Here is a 19,455-nt window from a genome sequence, read left to right as displayed (position 1 = left end):
AGCAATTGTTGGACAGATGCTCCCATACCATCAGATTGAACAGCTGCTCGTAGGTCGTGACGTTGTTCCCTCTGATCCAGCCTTCGAAGGCTCTGCTAAAGTACGTTACATAGTCCACCCAAGTTGTACCTGGAATGCGTGTGCAGTCTCGGAACCGCTGACGGTACATTTCGGGCGTGAGGCCATAGCGGGTGAGGAGGGCCGCTTTCATATGGTCGTAGGAGGTCATCTGGTGGTCTGGGAGCTGTAACAGAGTATCGCGGCCCTCATTAAGGAATTTGCCCCATAGGCCGGCTCCCCAGTCGGCTCTATCGATCCGGTGCGCAGTCATCGCGATTTCATAGGCCTTAAACCATTGCTGGATGTCGTCTTCTCGAAAATATTCTCGGACCACATCCTTGGGGATGTGCACTTTTTTCTCCGTGGTCCCTGGGGTGGACGGTCGGTCAGGCACCCCTAACTCTTTATTCTGTTTGCGCAGGTTGATCTCGGCTAGGTTCCGCTCGTGCTCGTACGTTAGTCTTTTTTCCTCGAGCTCCCTTTGCCTCTGTTTCTCCTCTCTTTCTTCTCGGAGGCGAAGGTGCTCTAAGTTTATTTTTTGCTCGGCCAATTTGAGTTCTATGTCCATCTTGAGTCGGGCCATTTCGAGTTCGTGTAGTCGGGCTTTTTCTCTTTCTTGGATCTCGTCTTGCGAGAGACTGGTTCTTTGCCCCTCAGGGCCCGTGCTGGTATTTTTCGCGGTGCTTTGCTCAGGGGCTTCGACATCCCCGGTCTCTGCCCAAGATTCTAGGGCATGCTTGAAATCGTCCTTGGTACTTAGTCCGGTGGTAGCGATACCTAGTTCGATGCAGAACTGCTTTAGTTCACGATGGCTGTATTCCTCGAGTTTTTCCATTTGGAACTTCTCAGTTGATCCGCTCTCTTTAGTTGACATTGTTGTTCGTTGTGGGGTGAGCTACTCTCTGTACGTTATGCGGTGATTCGGATCGCGCCGCTGGCCACCAATGTTAGACGGACCGGGAGGGTCGGCCGAGATTACGGGGAGAGGTCTCCAGGGAGAGCCGTCTCCAACGACTGTACAGATAAGTAACTTCCCCCCCCCCACAGACGGACACCACACAAGATTGAAGGTTAACGAGACTTTATAGGCAATTCTTAGGTTACGTTGATATGATACAAGGAGGTCTGGACTCAGGGGTCCCCTCGGTTCTGATCTCTGGTTGAGGAAAAAGGGGTAGCGGGACAGTCTTAGTTGCCAATGAGTTAAATAGCTCTCAATCCTCGAGCTCGGTGTGTTTGCTGATCGGGCCGTGGAGGAGCCAAGCCGGTCCCGAGATGGACGAAGGATGATCGACGGGCCGTGGAGAAGCCAAGCAGGTCCCGGGATGGATGACGGATGGTCGACGGGCCGTGGAGAAGCCAAGCAGGTCCCGATGCAGATGACGGTTACAACGGTCCGCGGCCTCGCCAGCAGATCCGGACGACGATGAAGGATGAAGGTTACGACGGCTGTGGCAGCGCCAACAGGCAGGACGATGGTGCACAGGACAGAGCTACGGCAGCGCCAGTAGTCCGTCCAGGGTGAGTTCCTCTTTACGTCTCTCGACTCCAAGATACAACTGCCTTCCTGCTCTGGAGCTGCCCCAGTTATAGGGCTGGCGGGCTTTGATGTCCGGACCCTCGCACTTGGAGGTCGGGAGGTCCGGGATGAGGGAGTCCAGACACCCAGCGGGGGGGTGGAGCCAGCGCCCGGGGAGGCGATGGGCGAGCGGCACTGGCCGGGGGAGAGCCATCGACACCTCTTTCTCCCATTGACCTGCCAAGTAGCTCGCTCACCTCCTGGGTGGAGGGTGGTGCCGGAATGTCTGAGGCCGGGCTAGGCCCAGGGTTGAGGTCGATCGGGGGCCAGGCGGCCTCGTGATGAAGTGTCCAAGATGGCGGCCCAGGCTGAGCGCATGGGTCGGCAGTGGATCGGGCCCATGAGGTGATCATGTTCGAGGGCAGGTGTCCCTGAGGGGACGTAGGACGTACAATGGTGGTGTGTGGTGCTTGTATGACTGGGCTCGGGCCTGGTCGAGCCGGGGGAGAGCGGCCCGTCATGTGGCCTGTCCAACAGCGCTATGTTCAGGAATCAGGAGGCGTGGGGAGCGACCGCTATGGCACGAGTCCAGACGGTCACAGCGGTGAGTAGGAGGAGGTGAGCCTTCTATTCGTGGGTGGGAGGGTCAGCTGGGAGGCGGTAGCGGGGAGGGTAGGCGGGCCAAGGGAAGCACAACAACAAGATGGTGGTCGAGGAGAGAAAACGAAACTGAGGCGAGGTAAACAATCTGAAATGCCAAATAAAACAGTAAAAGCAAGAGCAGGCTGTTTCAATGTCTCGGTACTGTCACGCTCAAGATCAGATCATTTAGGTGCGGCGCTACGGTGTGATGCGCTATGACCGGCAGAGTGGTCTGACAATAGTAATTTAAAAAGCAGCAGGCTACGATACCAAACGCCGATAGCAGGGCAGTGCAGTTCAGAAGTTGCAGTAGCGGAGAGCAGGGAAAGCGCTTCAGGGAAAGCGCTCCAGCAGTAGGCGCTATGTTCAGGAATCAGGAGGCGTGGGGAGCGACCGCTATGGCACGAGTCCAGACGGTCACAGCGGTGTGTAGGAGGAGGTGAGCCTTCTATTCGTGGGTGGGAGGGTCAGCTGGGAGGCGGTAGCGGGGAGGGTAGGCGGGCCAAGGGAAGCACAACAACAAGATGGTGGTCGGGGAGAGAAAACGAAACTGAGGCGAGGTAAACAATCTGAAATGCCAAATAAAACAGTAAAAGCAAGAGCAGGCTGTTTCAATGTCTCGGTACTGTCACGCTCAAGATCAGATCATTTAGGTGCGGCGCTACGGTGTGATGCGCTATGACCGGCAGAGTGGGCTGACAATAGTAATTTAAAAAGCAGCAGGCTACGATAAAAAAAACTACAAGTGGTCCAAAACGCTGCAGCACACCTTGTTCTGAGGCTTCCAAGCAGAGCGTCAAGTCAAGTCAAGTCAAGTCAAGTCAGAGAGATTTATATAGCGCGCTACATACCCAGAGGGTCTCAAGGCGCCTGAGGAGGGGAAGGGAGTTATTTGTCGAATATCCAGGTTTTGAGTTGCTTTCTGAATGCTAGGTGGTTCTGTGTGAGACGTAGGTGGGTGGGGAGTGAGTTCCAGGTTTTAGCTGCGAGGTAGGAGAAGGATCTACCACCCATGGTGGTTTTATTGATGCGAGGAATGGTAGCAAGGGCTTGGTTGGAAGATCGAAGCTGGCGAGGGGGGGTGTAGAAGGAAAGACGTGTGTTGAGGCATTCGGGTCCAAGTTCGTAGAGTGCTTTGTGGGCGTGGGTTAGGAGACGGAAAGTGATCCTCTTATTGACGGGGAGCCAGTGGAGGTTTTTTAGGTGGCTAGAGGTATGGTCTTTGCGTGGGATGTCAAGTATGAGTCTGGCTGATGCGTTCTGGATGCGTTGTAGTTTTTTCTGGAGTTTTGCGGTGATACCGGCGTATAGGGTGTTTCCGTAGTCCAGGCGACTTGTGACCAGTGCATGGGTGACTGTCTTTCTGGTTTCGGTGGGGATCCAGCGAAATGTTTTTTTGAGCATGCGGAGGATGTTGAAGCATGAGGATGAGACTGCGTTGACTTGTCTGTTCATCGAGAAAGAGGAGTCCAGGATGACGCCCAGGTTTCGTGCGTGGTCCGTCGGGATGGGTGCTTTTCCAAGGGCCTCTGGCCACCAAGAGTCGTCCCAGGCGGAGGGGGAGGTGCCTAAGATAAGGACTTCTGTTTTGTCTGAGTTCAGTTTCAGACGGCTGTGCTTCATCCATTCTGCTACTTCCTTCATGCCTTCATGTAGGTTGGTTTTGGCGGTGTTGGGGTCTTTGGTGAGTGATAGGATCAGTTGGGTGTCGTCTGCGTAGGAGATGATGTTGAGGTTGTGTTGGCGGGCGATGGTTGCGAGGGGGCTCATGTATACGTTGAAGAGGGTGGGGCTGAGTGAGGAACCTTGGGGTATGCCGCAGATGACTTCAGTGGCCTCGGACTTGAATGGTGGGAAGCGGACTCTCTGGGTTCTTCCGGTGAGGAATGAGGTGATCCATTCCAGTGCTTTTCCTTGGATCCCGATGTTATTGAGGCGCTGTAGGAGAGTGCTATGGCAGACTGTGTCGAAGGCTGCGGAGAGGTCGAGGAGGATGAGGGTGACTGTGTCTCCGTTGTCTAGTAGAGTTCGAATGTCGTCTGTTGCTGCGATGAGAGCGGTCTCCGTGCTGTGTTTGGCTCGGAAGCCGGATTGTGAGGAGTCGAGGGATTTGTTGCTTTCGAGGAAGGCGGCGAGCTGGTTGTTGACGGCTTTCTCGATTACTTTGGCCGGGAATGGTAGGAGCGAGATGGGGCGGTAGTTTTTGAGTTCGGTGGGATCCGCTGTGGGTTTTTTCAGAAGGGCGCTGAGTTTGGCGTGTTTCCAGTTTTCCGGGAAGGTGGCGGAGTTGAGGGAGCAGTTGATGACGTCTCGGAGGTGTGGTGCTATGATGGAGTCTGCTTTGTTGAAAATGTGGTGCGGACATGGGTCTGTGGGGGATCCTGAGTGGATGGAGTTCATCAGGCGGATGGTGTCCTCGGTGGAGATTGGGTTCCAGTTGTTGAGGATGTTCGAGGGGGGTGCCGGTACGGCAGAAGATTGGGTGGGATGGTCTCCGGGTTGGATGTCGAAGCTGTTGTGGATGTCTGCAATTTTGTTGTGGAAGAATGAGGCTAGGGAATCGCAGAGGGCTTGCGAGGGGGTGATGTCGTTGGAGTTGGCTGAGGGGTTGGTGAATTCTTTGACGATGTTGAATAGTTCCTTGCTGTTGTGGGCGTTGTTGTCTAGTCGGTCTTTGAATGCGGCTTTCTTGGCAGTCCGGATCAGTTGGTGGTGTATGCGGGTGGCGTTTTTGAAGGCATCCCTGGTGCTGGTGTTTGGGTCTTTTTTCCAGGCCTTCTCCAGGGAGCGACAGAGTTTCTTGGATTTCTTAAGATCATCGTTGAACCAGGAGGCGTTTTTGCTGCCAAGTTTGATTTGACGTTTTTTCGGCGGTGCTAGGGTGTCGGCGCTGTTGGATAGCCATTGGGTGAGGTTAAATGCTGCTTGGTCGGGGTTTGAGGAGTGGGTAGGTGGGTTTTGAAGAAGCGATGAGGAGATCTGGTCAATGGTGATTTTGTTCCAGTTTCTTCGTAGAGTAGGTTGAAGTCGGTTGTGAGTGGTGGTTTTATTGTAGAAAAAGTGTACGCAGCTGTGGTCCGTCCACTGGAGGGTAGTGGTGTGGCTGAAGGAAACATGTTTGCTGGAGGTGAAGATGGGGTCGAGTGTGTGACCCGCGATATGGGTGGGCGTAGAGACAAGTTGTTTGAGTCCGAGGTTCGCGAGGTTGTCCCGAAGGGAGGTGGTGTTGCTGTCGTTGCTCTTTTCCAGGTGGAAGTTGAGGTCTCCCAGTAGGATGTATTCCTCGGAGGGGAGGGCGTGTGGGGTGATGAAGTCGGTGATAACGTCGCTGAATTTTGCACGGGGTCCTGGAGGTCTGTAGAGGATAGTGCCTCTGAGTGTGGTCTTGGGGTCGGTGTGGATCTGGAAGTGAAGGTGTTCGGCGCTAGCTAGGTTGATGTCAGAGCTGGTTGAGATGCGGATGGAGTTCTTATGGACGATAGCGATGCCTCGTCCTGTTTGGTCGATGCGATCCTTACGGATGATCTTGTATCCTTCCGGGATGGCAATGGTGATGTCAGGGGCTGATGAGGCGTTCATCCAAGTTTCTGTTAGGAAGGCGACGTCGGGAGAGATGGTGTCTAGTAGATTCCAAAGTTCGATGGCGTGTCTGTGGACTGAGCGGGTGTTGAGCAGGATGCATTTTAGGTAGTTGGTGTCGGGTCTCTGCTTGGTGTCGGTGGGTGAGGGGTTGGTTTTGGTGCCGTCGAATTTGCAGGAGTTGCATGAGAAGGGTCCATGGGTGTGTCCAGGAGCGGCTTGGATGCAGTTGGGGAGGCGGCCGGGGTTAAGGGCTAGGAGGGTGGAGGCGTCGTATGTAATGCGGGAGGGCTGGGCATTGCGTGGACCAGGGGGTCTAGCGCTGGGCGCGGTCCAGGCGCGGACGGGCGTAGACGGGCTTACCTTTGGCGCACCTTCGGCGCGACTGGGGCGCGATCGCTGCGCATGGACTCTGCACGTTAGGTCATTGGTCATGAATGGATGGTGGAGGGGGCGGAGCGTGGGAGGGGCAGCAGCTGGGAGGCGGTGGCGGGAGGAGGGTCGTACCAGGGGAAAACAACAACACAAAATGGAGGGTCAAAGGTGAGCACAGCCAGGGGCAGTAAAAGCACAGCGTCTGATGAGAAAGAGCCTAAAGCGCACAAATCTGCATCAGTTTAGCGGTAATCACAGTTACAGGTCGCGCTACGAATTAAATAAATAAATTAAGCGACAGTGCAGCGCGAGTAAATCAATCAATAGAGCGACAGTGCAGCGCTGTATTTAAATAAATAGAAGCTTGAAGCGCAAGGCGAGCAGAGAGCTACAGAGATGCAGGGCAGGAGATAAGAACGATAGAGTCACTTATAGAGTCATGCTTAAACTGGGACCCAAGTATCTCTCAGCACGGTTCTCCCCATATACCACCACCAGGACTCTTAGGTCATCCACAGCCAACCTCCTGAAACCTCCCTCTTTCAGACGGATCACTAAAGGAGGGAAAACTGTCGCTGTCCTGGGGTCTAAAGCATGGAATGCGCTTCCAACCAACTTAATACTACAGAAAACTGAATTTCAATTTAGGAAGGCATTGAAGACATGGATATACAACATTTCTGATGTCCGCAGCCTTGCACTATTCTAGTCGGAACATAAGCTGGTATGCGAATGGACTGGCGCTCAACGTCTATTCCTCAGCGACAGGATACTCCTTGCGGAGTGACAGCTTGCGCTTAAGAAATGCCAATTTACATTTACATTTATGTTGTACTGTATTGGTAATATGGACAGTTTGTGTCCAAGACCTAAAATGGGGGCACAAACTGCATTTCCCTTGGTGTTGTACTAGAAACATTTAAAAAATTCAGTGTTCACAGTAAGGTTTATTTTCAATAAAAGAGTTGTACACGTCATATAGCAACATCCAATGAAGCCTCCCCTCCTGCCTCTTCCTCATCATGCACCTTTCATCTTGGCAAGCCTCTACAATCACACATGCATTAAAAATTGCTTTGCTTCCAATCAAGCATGCAAAACAGTATTAGGTCACAGATAATGGTTGACAATACAACACTGTTAAAATGTAACTGCCTGTCAATAAAATGTATTTGTGTTCCTCACTGACTTCGTGGGGGGAGGGAGAGGGCGGTGAGTTCTGTGAACCGAAGGGTTTCATTAGCTCATCATAGGATACAGCTGTGAGCACACTCTCCCACCAAGGCAAAACTCCTCCAATGTCTTGTCACCAAACACTTTAGGGGGTACCACAATGGCACGGCAGCAGACTTCAGTATCCACGCTCCAACAGTTCCTGGGTTACAGGGCCAACATTGCTGGCATCTTTAAGGAAACACGTGTCCTAATCACTCATCTGTCATGATCTGAATGCCTTTTGATTTTGGATTTTTTGTTTTTGCTATCCATTTCTGGTTTCAGCACACAAACACATGCAGACACCCCAGCAATAGTTTTAGGGAGATCTGTCCCTTTTAGCCATTTTTTCTTCTCACTGTCGTACACCTGTACAATTTTGGAAAAGACAGTCGTCTCCCAGCTGTAGCCTCCAAGAACATAAATATTTCCATCCCATACTGCCACTCCTGATTCGCTGTTTGGGTTAAACAGGGGAGCCACCCTTGTCCATTGGTCGCAGTGAGGGCTGTAAGACTCCACAGCCAGGATGTCGAAGCGTTCCATGGATTCAACACTGTCATCGCTGCCGCCGATTGCATAGATGCTGTCCTCAAGCGTGCACATGCTGTGCCAGCCACGCGCTGTGATCATGGGCCGCTTCTCTTCCCATATATCTGTCCGGCAATCGTAGCAAAGAAGATTTTTTCGGTAAGGGCCAATTTGGTAATCATGGCCGCCGGATATATAGATACACTCATTGTAGGTTGAACCAGCATGACCATAAGTGAACCTGGAAAATAAAGAAATGGGACATGTTAATAAAGTGGTGTTATTTGTAGCCAGATTGACTTTTTGTTGATCAGAATGCTTACATTTAAGGGGCTGAAATATAACTGCGGTGCGAATAATTAACATAGTTTAATACCTTCTGAAGTGACTGTAGCAATTATTCTGGCTAGAGGGCAATAACACTTAAATAGACCTGTGGTGAGATAAATTCTTGTTACCAAAATTAGTTGCAAGAATGAAATGCCTGCAGTGAATAGAGTAGAAAGGGCCAGGTGTACAAACATAAGGAATAACGATTTCGTAATTAGGAAATCGGTATTCCTAATGTATGAAACTCATTGAGTTTTATTTAGGGATTACAAACTGACCTACGTCATGAATATTAGAGTTAGGGCGCAGTTTGCGAACCATTAGGAATCACAGCCAGCTTTTTCATTAAACAACCTTTTTTTTAAAAAAATATTTTTATGCAGCCCTTTTCACTTGAAGGAAAACGGGATGTGTTGAAAAAAAATGAAACCTTGAAGTTATATTTCTTAAGAGCAGGACCGTGGGACCACAGCCTGCTCTTAAAAAATATAATTTACATTCACAAAGGGGAAGGGGTCCCTTAGGGATGCCTTCGCAAATGGGTTACCAACAGTTTTAAATTGGTGGTGAAGTATTACTGTTTTGCGACTGGAATTTGGCCATAAAACAGTAATACGTACCATACTCATTCAGTATTGGAAGGGATGCCCTAAACACACTCCTTCTTATTACTGAATTGCAAATGCTTTGCGCATTTTGTGCATTGGAAAAAGCATTTTTCCAGCCGTAAAGCGACTGTAAAAATGCTTTGTGCATCTGGTCCTAAATGCTTTGTGGTATAGGTATGTAAATCACGTAAGTTTAATATTGTGCATAGCATTGGCAGTGTGCACATGACATGGATTATTAAAGGGGTGTTTTCACTAAGGATGATCGGGTGAGTTTTGACCACATATTGTGCCCATTCACGGGTGGGTTCAGCGATACATTTCTACAATGAGCAGTTGGACTGTAATGAGTGTCATGTTCAAGAGCCAACTGGTGTTCAGTCTGTCAGGAGAGAGACACAAGTCAATGCAAAGCAACACTAGTCCTTAAGTGTAATTTACTAAGCCCGCAAGGAGCGATTTGCACCACCTTGAGTGACCTTGTAAATAAATGTAACGCAACGCTTCAGATGCGCAGATTGGGACACGAACATGAAATTAGAAATGCTCATGATAAATCGAACAGTCGAGAAGAAAATGAGTAATAAAGAAACTTCAGATTGCATATTTTAACAATGCTAATTGAGATAGGGAACAAAGTGGAAATTGATAAAATGGGATATATTACACTAAACTAAAATGATGTGGGAATAATCACAGTTATGCTATGGCACTGAGCCAAAATTTTGAGAATGGGAGAAGCCATATGTTCAAGAAGGTTTTCGAAAGGCACTAAGACTGATGAGCTTGGGATCCAACCATGGATCAATGCAAAGCAGAACGATTCTGGGCAATGAACTGTAGAAAGAGAAAAAACATCTGGAGTTGAACATACTTGTGATTATGAAACTAAGATCCAGCAATATCAGTGTTAATGTACTATGATATTACGATGTATTAACACCATTCCCTGAACAAATGTCAAAGTACACTCGCAAACTATTCATGATATTTTGTGTTAAGTTATATTTGGCAAGGAGGTTTTAATTGAGAGTGTAAAATGTCTCATAACAGGTCTAATGGGTATGCCTGTATAAATAGAGAAATGGTGGAAGGACTCACCTATCATGATCAAGACTTTTCAATCGAAATGCGTTGGTGCTTTGTGGTGTGATTAATAAGCTTTGAAAAAGAAACTCCTGGAGTGAGGCACAATTCTTTTGTTGATGGTTAATATATATAAATATCAAGAACAGTCAGCGAGACAGCTTTTATTTTTTTTCATTATGCGCAGCATAGATCTCTACCAGTGGAATGTAATTATACGTTTCTAATTGAAACATTTGTTGCGGCTGAAGACTGATATTAAGAGATTTCAGAAGTTCACAAACTGTTCCTGGGCCCGCATTGTTGAAAAAAAAAATCATATGAGGATAAGCGGGCCACAGCTCTAAGGCTCAAGAAGTATACCAGGGTGGACTGAGCTCTCAACCAAGGAGACAAGTTTAAATTGACCTTATTGTTTCACAAACCAATAAGGAGGTTCTTGAACAAGCTCAAGAACTATTATGAATCTAAACATAAATAAATAAAAAGAGGAAAAAAACACACAAAAACTAACCTACTGCCAAAAAGATATCCGAGTTTGGGGGGCCACCTCGGTAGAGATTGCTATGCATGATGAAGTACTATGTGTAGCATGCTCTAGCGCGAAGAGGACTTAGTGCAAAGCATTGATGAAGTTCCGTCGCACAAAGATGGTGACTGTGTATAGCGGATTCTGGTGAGGATCAAAAGTTGGACACATGGTATGTCTGTAGGCCACTGCTAGACCATTTTAGGAGACAGGCACCCCAGCTGAAGAAAGTTCTCTATCTGGGGCAAATTAGGGTTTTTTCTCTTGAGCAACACCATACCTTGAGCATTACTGACTCTACATGTCATTTAACAAATGCAATTTTAATGGTCAGAAGTGTGGAATCCCCAGGAGAATTGTGTTTACATTCAACTCCAAAAACATCTGAAGAGTTTACATTCCTTAAAAATGCCATTGAGATCATGGTTTGTCAGTATACATTCAAGACATTACTATTTGGTCTGTCCACAAGTATACACAAATAGAATATTGAGGACTATGTAAAGTCTGAACACAGAACTGATACATTTATTTGGTATCATGAATACATCTATTGGGTTGTATGTGCCAAAATATTTCATATTGGTGTGATCTTTAAAAGAGAGCTGATTCTTGAGAGGCCTGAGAAGACAGAAAGAGCACCACGAATTGCTGCAATACTTGTTGTTAAAGTGTCTCTTTCCAAACACCATCACAGGGCATCTGATCAGTGAAAGTGAACCTGAGGGAACCCACAATAGAAGAAGAGTCTTAATGCCTCTCCTGTTCCAAAGGGCAGCAGCATGAACAAATATATTCTTACCTCCATATCGACTATGACTAAAGGGGATATCAACGGTCAGACCTTTGTGACTGAAGGTTGGCAAACTGGTAGGATGGTAAAAATTAAATTTGCATTTCATATTTCCAAGTTCATTTCCATAGGATATCCAATGTGAAATGGATACAATACTGTACTTGATTTGGGTCTTAGAGGGTCTCGAATAATAGGCAATGGAGATACATTTCAACAATATGTGCACTTTCATTTTGGAGCCCACTGTAGCCGGCTGAAGAGATGTAGAGATAGGTTATGATACAAAGTATTACAATAAAGTTTTTTCACACATGCAGCCCTAGTTATAATGAGTTTCAGTTACAAAACCATAACAAGCCTGATCAATTTCAGAAGGTTTGATGTGGGACTCGCAATGAAACTGACCTGTGCTATGTTCTCAGAGCCTGATCTCTCAAATCTAAATTAGCCCTAACTCTAGCATTACTTTCATATTAATCTTAGGTATTTCTACCTGAACCCTTAGCTTTTTTAATCCCAGAACTACAATTGTTCCAACATATTAATTTCCAAAGATAGTTCAATGCATTTACCACCCATTGAAGAATAGCTTTGTCAGAGTTGTACGCAGCCAAGTCATGACCCAAAACCAGCAATGGCCCTTTCAGAAGTAAAACGGTGCAGCCCAACTAAGTTATCACACTTGTCAGAATCAACAATGATATGATATATTGCAAGATCACAAACAAATATATTTGTTAATCATGACTGCCTTTCAGTGGGAATATTGGGGACATTGGTTCTAGGTTATTCTGCCTTAACCTTGCACTTTTGTGATACTGATCATCAGAAACTGACAGCTTGATTCCCGCTTAACATTTGAATGATATTTTGATTGTTAAACACTTGGAGGTTGAGTGGGATACAAGTCATTTGATCTCCATACATTTTAATGTCACAGATAAATGTTTAAACTAAATTTAAAATAAATGTAACACTTTCTTTACAAAATACATGTAATGCATGTTTTACTACAATTGTTAAGAAATACTTTACAACCTAACACTCCCACTTAATCTTGATCCTTAACCCTACCTTTGACCTTAGAACAAATCCTTGACACTAGACCGAACCCCGGACTTACGTAAACCACCTTTTGTACCTCAATTTACCTGACCTTAATGTAACCCTAACTTGACCCTTACATCGATTTTTACTGAACCACACGCTATTCCTAATGAAAAAACAAAGTCTTATTGTTACCATGACCTTATTGTTACCTTGTGACCTAACCACCAAAGTTTGTCTTTAATTCTTACCCTGACTAAATTTAAATATTTCCCCTAAGCTTGACATTTAACTTAATCTAACTTAATCTCTGACTCTCTTCTTCTTTGATTCTAAGCCTGAACCCAGCCCATCCTTCACACCAGTCTTGAACAAGCCGATTTTATTTTTTTATTTATTTTTTTAAGTCCTTTATAAAGCGCCTGAATCACCCCGACTGGGGTATCTCCGTGCTAAGGACGGCTGATGGGACGGGTATCGAAATTAGAAGAGTAGCATTTTGAGCTTCTTTCTAAAGCCTAAGTAATTAGTGGTAAAACGAATCTCAAGATGCAGTTGATTCCACAGTTTAGGGGCGAGGTAGGAGAAAGATTTTCCTCGCTACCTGGTTTGCCTTATGCGCGGGACCGTGAGCAGGCCCTTCCCTTCAGAACGAAGGGAGCGAGGCGATAATTATTTGACTAGCTTATCTGCGAGATAGGCACTCGCACTTTATTTGAATGTTGATTCAACAACTTCTGTGATCTTTTTTAATGAAATGATTTAAGAAATTGGAGGGGTGGTTGCCTTGAGGCAGGGATTTTTTTTAATGTTTAGGAAGGACAGGTACTAGAGAGGGGATGGTTTGGGTGAGTGAATGCACAATAAGTTTCTTTTTCAGTCAGGATAGGTGAGAATGAGAGGCAGGAGGCCAGAAATTATTTTTGTATTATTTTGAGAGTGGTGGAGGATGGCATGGGAGGATAGCAGGATATCAGGTGCTGTTTTTAAATGTAGAATGGTAGAGGGCAGGAACGGCAAAAGGTTGGTGGGGGTGAGTGGAAAGAGACTACGTTTAATATATGGATCAGAATGGACATAGCCTTTTTGTGAGCCTTTTTGTGTATGGTTCCTGCAAAACTCCTTTACTCCTGCACAGCAGATGACAGCAAGGGGCGATGAAATGGAGAGGCTTAACACAATTAAAGATGGGCAATTGTGTATTAAAGGGATGTTTCTCACATCAGTTTTCCGAGTGATATTATAGACAACCCGAGCTTTTCTCCAGTCAGCCTATTAAAGGTCACTCAGAACCCTTTGGTGAAAAGCATCCCCTTGATTCACAGTTACTCATCAATAAGTCTGTATTAAGCTCTACTGCCAGCAAGGACACTGCTTTGCAGGCCTGTGCTTTAATGAGTTAGTGAATTCTGGATGGGAATGGACTAACAATGCTTTACATCATTTGTTAGGTTGGTTCAGTAACATTTTCTGCCACTACGACCTACCTAAATGATCAATTTTAAGGCGGAGTCAATAATTCAACCATTTGAAGATGGCACTAATATTGCTATGATAACATCTTTGAATCTGCTATCTTATTTTGAGTTATCCTTTGGTGTGTCAGACTATACGTTATTTACTCCTGATCCAATCGTTGTCAATTGCCCATGAAGATGCAAATCGGACTGTCCCTGAAGAGAGATCAATACCGCTGGTGAGAGGTGGAGGATTCTGCTGGCTTTTGTGTCTGGTTTATTGGTGCACCTGATAATATTTCTCCCTTACTGTTGACATGCCATTTTTAACCTACAGCAAGTAGACACCATCTGCACTTTAATAAAAAGCAAGTGCAAAAATACCTCTATTGCCCTACAATGGTGTGCATACTAAGTCTGTAAGAGATATGTTCAAAGCAAAGAGTGATGCTTTGTGGCTTTATTTTGGGACATTTGCTTATTGAATTGTTAAGATGTTCTTATATCCATAGAAATGTAATAGTAAAGTATTATTTTACCTGATGGTTCTATGGACCTATGATCTAATAATAGAAATAATAGAGGTGGCAAGCAACTAAAGGCTTGATTCTTACTCGATCAGATAACTTGTAACCTCTAGAAATCTCGGCCCTTAAACAAGCCAAGCCTCATTGCGGTTTCTGCCTCTCTTACCTCTAGCATGCTTTCATGTTATTGTTAAAGCCCCCTAGGTTCATCACAGGCACTTTGCATCTTGATGATGGGTACTCAAAATGCTAAACCATTGTAGCGCTTGACAGCCCTATCTGCTGCACCTAGGGGGACCCCAGTTTAGCAGTCTTGCAGTACTTCGAAGGACATACCTCACACAGTAGGATACAACAATACATGAACTGCATTGCTTCTCCTGTATTAGACACGACCTTTCCTGCATGGCCTTGCTCAAGGCTGTAGCTGCTACCTAGGCATTTGCCACCAATTTGCAGGTGGGACAAGAGAGCAGAGAGAGGCAAGAGGTAGAGCAGAAACAGAGAGAGATAGAGATGAAGAGAAATGAGGAAAGAAGGAGGCAAGCAAAAGAAAGAAGGAAAGCATGAAATAGACAAGCATTGGCAAAGCCAAAAGATCTCGCCTACCTGAGATCTATTGGCTTCACCACTGTTTTTCAGTCATGTTGCAGCATGGCTGAAAGTAAAGAAAAAAATCTCTACTGCACAGCCAGTTTTTTATTTTATTCACTTTCAGCCATGATGCATTGAAGCCAGCGCTGCTGTACAATATGGCTAAAAAAACATTGACAAAGTCAATAGGTCTCGGATAGGCGAGACCTATTGGCTTTGCCAATGCTTCTTTTTCCTTGGTGTCCATGACTGTGATACCCATGCTTTAGAAATGATTCCTCCTCGGTCATCCACTTATGAACGTCCAGGTCTGGAGGATTCAGGGGTTTTACTCTCCGCTGGGTCCTTGCCCTTGAAAGGAACAGGGAAGGAGGCGGCGCATGATCAACTTTCCCCGAGCTCCTTCCAGCTGAAGCGAGCTCCTGTTGCAGCTTCTTACAGTTAATAAAGGCTGTGGCAGGTGGAGGTTAACAACATCAGCTCCATGCCCGCAGAAAGCACAGATTGCTACAGTTGTTCCTGCAGCATCGGGACACGCCGTATCGAAATAAATCAGGCACAGGATGCTGGAGACGTTCCTACATCCTTGGGGCATAGAGTGTCCAGGTAGAGCTAAGGTGGGGGCTCACAATCCCACAGCAGTTCCTGCTCTGTCCAGGAAATGCCATCAATCCACAGCAGCTCGTTTTAAGGCCAACAGGCTATACAATGCTACAATAGTCCCTAATGTGTCCAGGCTGGATGGTTGGACACAGGGTAATGTCAAAGTGAATGCACCCTGGCACAGCAGTCCCTGAAGCTCCTTCACATGCAGTGTCCATGACACCTTGACATGCCTACTCCATGGGGGGAGCAATCTGCATTCCTCCCTGTAAACCTTTCACTGTGAAATCAGCCCAAAGCATATTAAACACCAGGCTCCCTCGAAAGACACGGCCTGACATTTGACCTCAGTCTTTGAATGCACAGTAAATGTGACGAGATAAGAACAAGATTTACAGGCCTGTTTACAGATAGGGAGCCCTTGGGAGGATACTGGTAAATAAGGTTTTGGCATGGGAGGGATGAAGTGAACCTGGAGAGCTTAAGCCAGCAAATGAAAAGGTGAGAAAATAAGTGTGAGTTATAAACCACAAAGGCAATGGCAAATAATGGGCAGAATGCATTCCCAGGTCAACTACTGAAACTCCCCAATATGTCTTTAGCATACCACACAGCTGTGCTGTCTGGTAGGCTGTAACCTAAAAACAAGATGGATCATGAGTGGCAGAATCAGAAAGAGGTGGCATTGTGATGAAGAAGAACAAATGATAGATGGAGTAAGCCTAAAAAATGTAGGAGAGGGAGAGAGGGAGGGAGGGAGAGAGAGAGAGAGAGAGAGAGAGAATGAATTAGAGTGAATGAGTGAGTGAGTGAGTGAGTGAGTGAGTGAGTGAGTGAGTGAGTGAGTGGATATCAGCATATATGTGGGGATGCTGAGTAAACGGAAGAAGTGGAGCAATCTTAGAGCATGACAGGCCCTTACAGTCATGCAACCTGGAAAGTCTTTGCTGTTTGATGTCTTAGCTTATTGTGGGGATTTTAGAGCCCAGCAGGAGCCTTGAATTGGCTCTTTCCATAAATTCAGAATCTCTGGCTTGCCCATTTTTCTCAGAAAACCTAATTTCCAACAGTATATTACCTTGGCAATCCTGCTACATAGGACCAAGTGTCCTCACGAGGACAGTAGATCTCAACTGTCGAGAGCGCTCCGTTTTCATTCCTTCCACCAACAGCAACCAGTTTATCTGCCAGGGATGCAAGATAGAAATCCACACGACGCTGATTCATTGAAGCCACCTGCAACAACAATTGGGATACAGTTCTTTATACACCGGTAGGGGGTGGTCATGGTATTGGGACACTAACAAATGAATGCTCAAAATGGTTTATGCCTTCAACTTTAGAAGTCATGAATTTGGTGTTATTACTGCAAGATTCTCACAACACAGATTACATCTCTGTTTCAGAGTACTAAAAGGCACGCGTTGCCTGCAAGTACAACACTGACAGCCTCCTAATATACAAGAGGGGAAATAAATCACTAGATTTTCCCAGTTTCCACCCCTCCCCACCAGTACCTCCCATCTAGGTCCACCCTCCCCACCTGCAACTACAACCACTTGTGCCTTCTGAGTTTAGCCAATTGACTCCCACTACATTCAAGGAAGCATAACCTGCCAAGGACCTGCATCTAAAGATGGACTTAGTCCGAAACACCTGTAATGCATATTCTTGGGGTCTCTGGATGCTTAATGAGATTTTGAGATATACTTTACCGGTCTAGTGAAGAGGTGGGTGTCAAGAAAACAAAGGTTCCAAACATAAAAATGTGAGTTGCTTGTTTTATTTTTTACCCTTGAGATTTGACCTCATGAAATCAAGGTGCATAGGTTTAAGGTGAGTATGGTATGTTTGACTTTACCAAGGTCCTAAACTGCAGGGAGGGACTTTCTTTATCAAACACTAAAATTAATGTGATCGCTTTAGAGGAATTGTGTACAAGGGGATAACCTATATTTGCTTAATGGCACAAGGTAGCAATTTGTAGTCACCCCGATTTCTGTTCTGGGATCCAGATATGTTGTACATTTTCCCCAAAAAGTGCCTTTACCTGGAACAGTAATGAGGACTAACATTGGTTGAGGAACTAGTATGACAAAGCCCTAGATGGGAGAAGTGGTGAGAATGGGTGGAATGTTTGCATTAATCCCAGTCACAACTTGCACTTGGAGGCAGCCCGAGTAATCACTAAATTGCGGAGATTAATTTAAACATGCCACCCATCACTTTTTTGTTCTTCTATGATATTCAGAATATCCACATATGATAAATCTAGATACAACCACTTTATTTGAAAATAATATGCTTAGTCAGTGGTTGTCCTGAAAATGAGGCAGGGAGTGAACCCTAGTGGACCTACATTGCACATCCCTGGTTGTTACCTACTTGATTAGAAATCAAGTTGGAGAAATACTGCCTAGCAAATCCATACTGATAAAACTCCAGATCAATTAAAATCCAACCAAGGTTCTAGCTATCTATCTCACATGTTCGTGGGTAGCACTCCGATCTTTTAAACTTCATATTTTTATACAATTTTAACCATCTTTGTTTAAACGGGTGGCGTGCTCACATTAACGCGCTAAGCCCAAACAGCACGTGCTTAGACATAACAACAAAATTTCAGGGCTCCTTCGCCCCAAGAAACCGTGTCGACAGCCTCTTCTTAGAATGCAGTTGCAACCTATCATTTCAATGTTTTACTTCTTCTTCTTCTTTAAATTCCTTCTATTTCTCAAATGTGCCATTTTCAATTGTTTACGCTTTTTTATCCATCTCGACATCACGCAAGGTAAAATGCCATATTTTCATAGTTTCTCATATTCAAGTGGGCTGTTCACGCCCCTCTTCATGAATACGTACAAAAGACACCATGCTTCTCTTCTGTCATGTAGCAGTTTATTCATAGCCCAATGCATTTCGGACCACCCAGGGTCCTTCGTCAGGGGAAACTAGAAATAACATAAACAAACGTTTTCTGTAAATACTCGACTTAACATTTTGATCATTATTTAAACACAACGCTAGTGATATGTGTATTTGTTCATAGCTAGCATTCATTCTAGGCTCAGTCGTGATCGTTCTGAGGCAATCACGTGTACGTAACTGTTCTTAACCCTTCACCTTCGTCCCATACCTTCTAATTCCATTACATTAACTTTCTCCAACCCCTACTTCACTCTCCTCCCCTCTCCTAACTTCGTGACACTTTCTCCCTTCCCAACTTTGACTACATTTCCGATTTTCCCATTTTTCATCCATGCGTACCTGCTAAAACGATGACATTCTCACATCTCTAATCTTTCCACAGGATCTGCCCCATCCAGTAACCACTCCCTTTCCTTTAGCCGGCATCACCCGCCCTCTCTCATTATATCCACCCACCCTTTCCATGGGATTGTTCACACCTGAGCCTACAGAGCATCACCTAAAATACTACGGTTCCCAGAATCCTGTTCTCTGGCCTAAATAACTTGTCCCGTGGTGTCCTAAGCTTGCTACGCTCCAATGGCAGTGTGACTACACCGCATATCACATTTCGAGCGCTTACAATAAAAACCCGATTAAAAGTTTACTAAATTGTATTCAAAGGTAGTTTCCTCATGTTTCTTTAAAAAAGCGTAAACAATTGAAAATGGCACATTTGAGAAATAGAAGGAATTTAAAGAAGAAGAAGTAAAACATTGAAATGATAGGTTGCAACTGCATTCTAAGAAGAGGCTGTCGACACGGTTTCTTGGGGCGAAGGAGCCCTGAAATTTTGTTGTTATGTCTAAGCACGTGCTGTTTGGGCTTAGCGCGTTAATGTGAGCACGCCACCCGTTTAAACAAAGATGGTTAAAATTGTATAAAAATATGAAGTTTAAAAGATTGGAGTGCTACCCACGAACATGTGAATTTGTACCCCAAAGCCCTAATGGGTAGGCACCCATGAGTTTACATGTTTGATGAACCTTT

At 45.7% G+C, this 19,455-nt stretch overlaps 1 protein-coding gene across 2 annotated transcripts in view; it reads right to left on the bottom strand.

The window, feature by feature from the left end:
- Positions 1-7,102: 7,102 nt before the first annotated feature.
- KLHL36 (kelch like family member 36) overlaps positions 7,103-19,455 on the bottom strand; it is a 77,153-nt gene continuing 64,800 nt past the window's right edge. For both annotated transcript variants that reach the window (XM_086945844.1, XM_086945845.1), the window contains 2 exons: positions 16,577-16,734; positions 7,103-8,162 (listed from right to left, as the gene is read on the bottom strand). In XM_086945844.1, coding sequence (XP_086801970.1) covers positions 7,607-8,162; positions 16,577-16,734 — 714 coding nt within the window. In that variant the 3' untranslated portion in view covers positions 7,103-7,606. The remainder of the gene's footprint in view (positions 8,163-16,576; positions 16,735-19,455) is intronic.

This window comes from Lissotriton vulgaris, chromosome 12 (assembly GCF_964263255.1).
Source record: "Lissotriton vulgaris chromosome 12, aLisVul1.2, whole genome shotgun sequence".
Classification (NCBI taxonomy): Eukaryota; Metazoa; Chordata; class Amphibia; order Caudata; family Salamandridae; genus Lissotriton; species Lissotriton vulgaris.
Note: the sequence above shows the minus strand (reverse complement) of the source record. Positions and strands in the feature narration are given on the sequence as shown.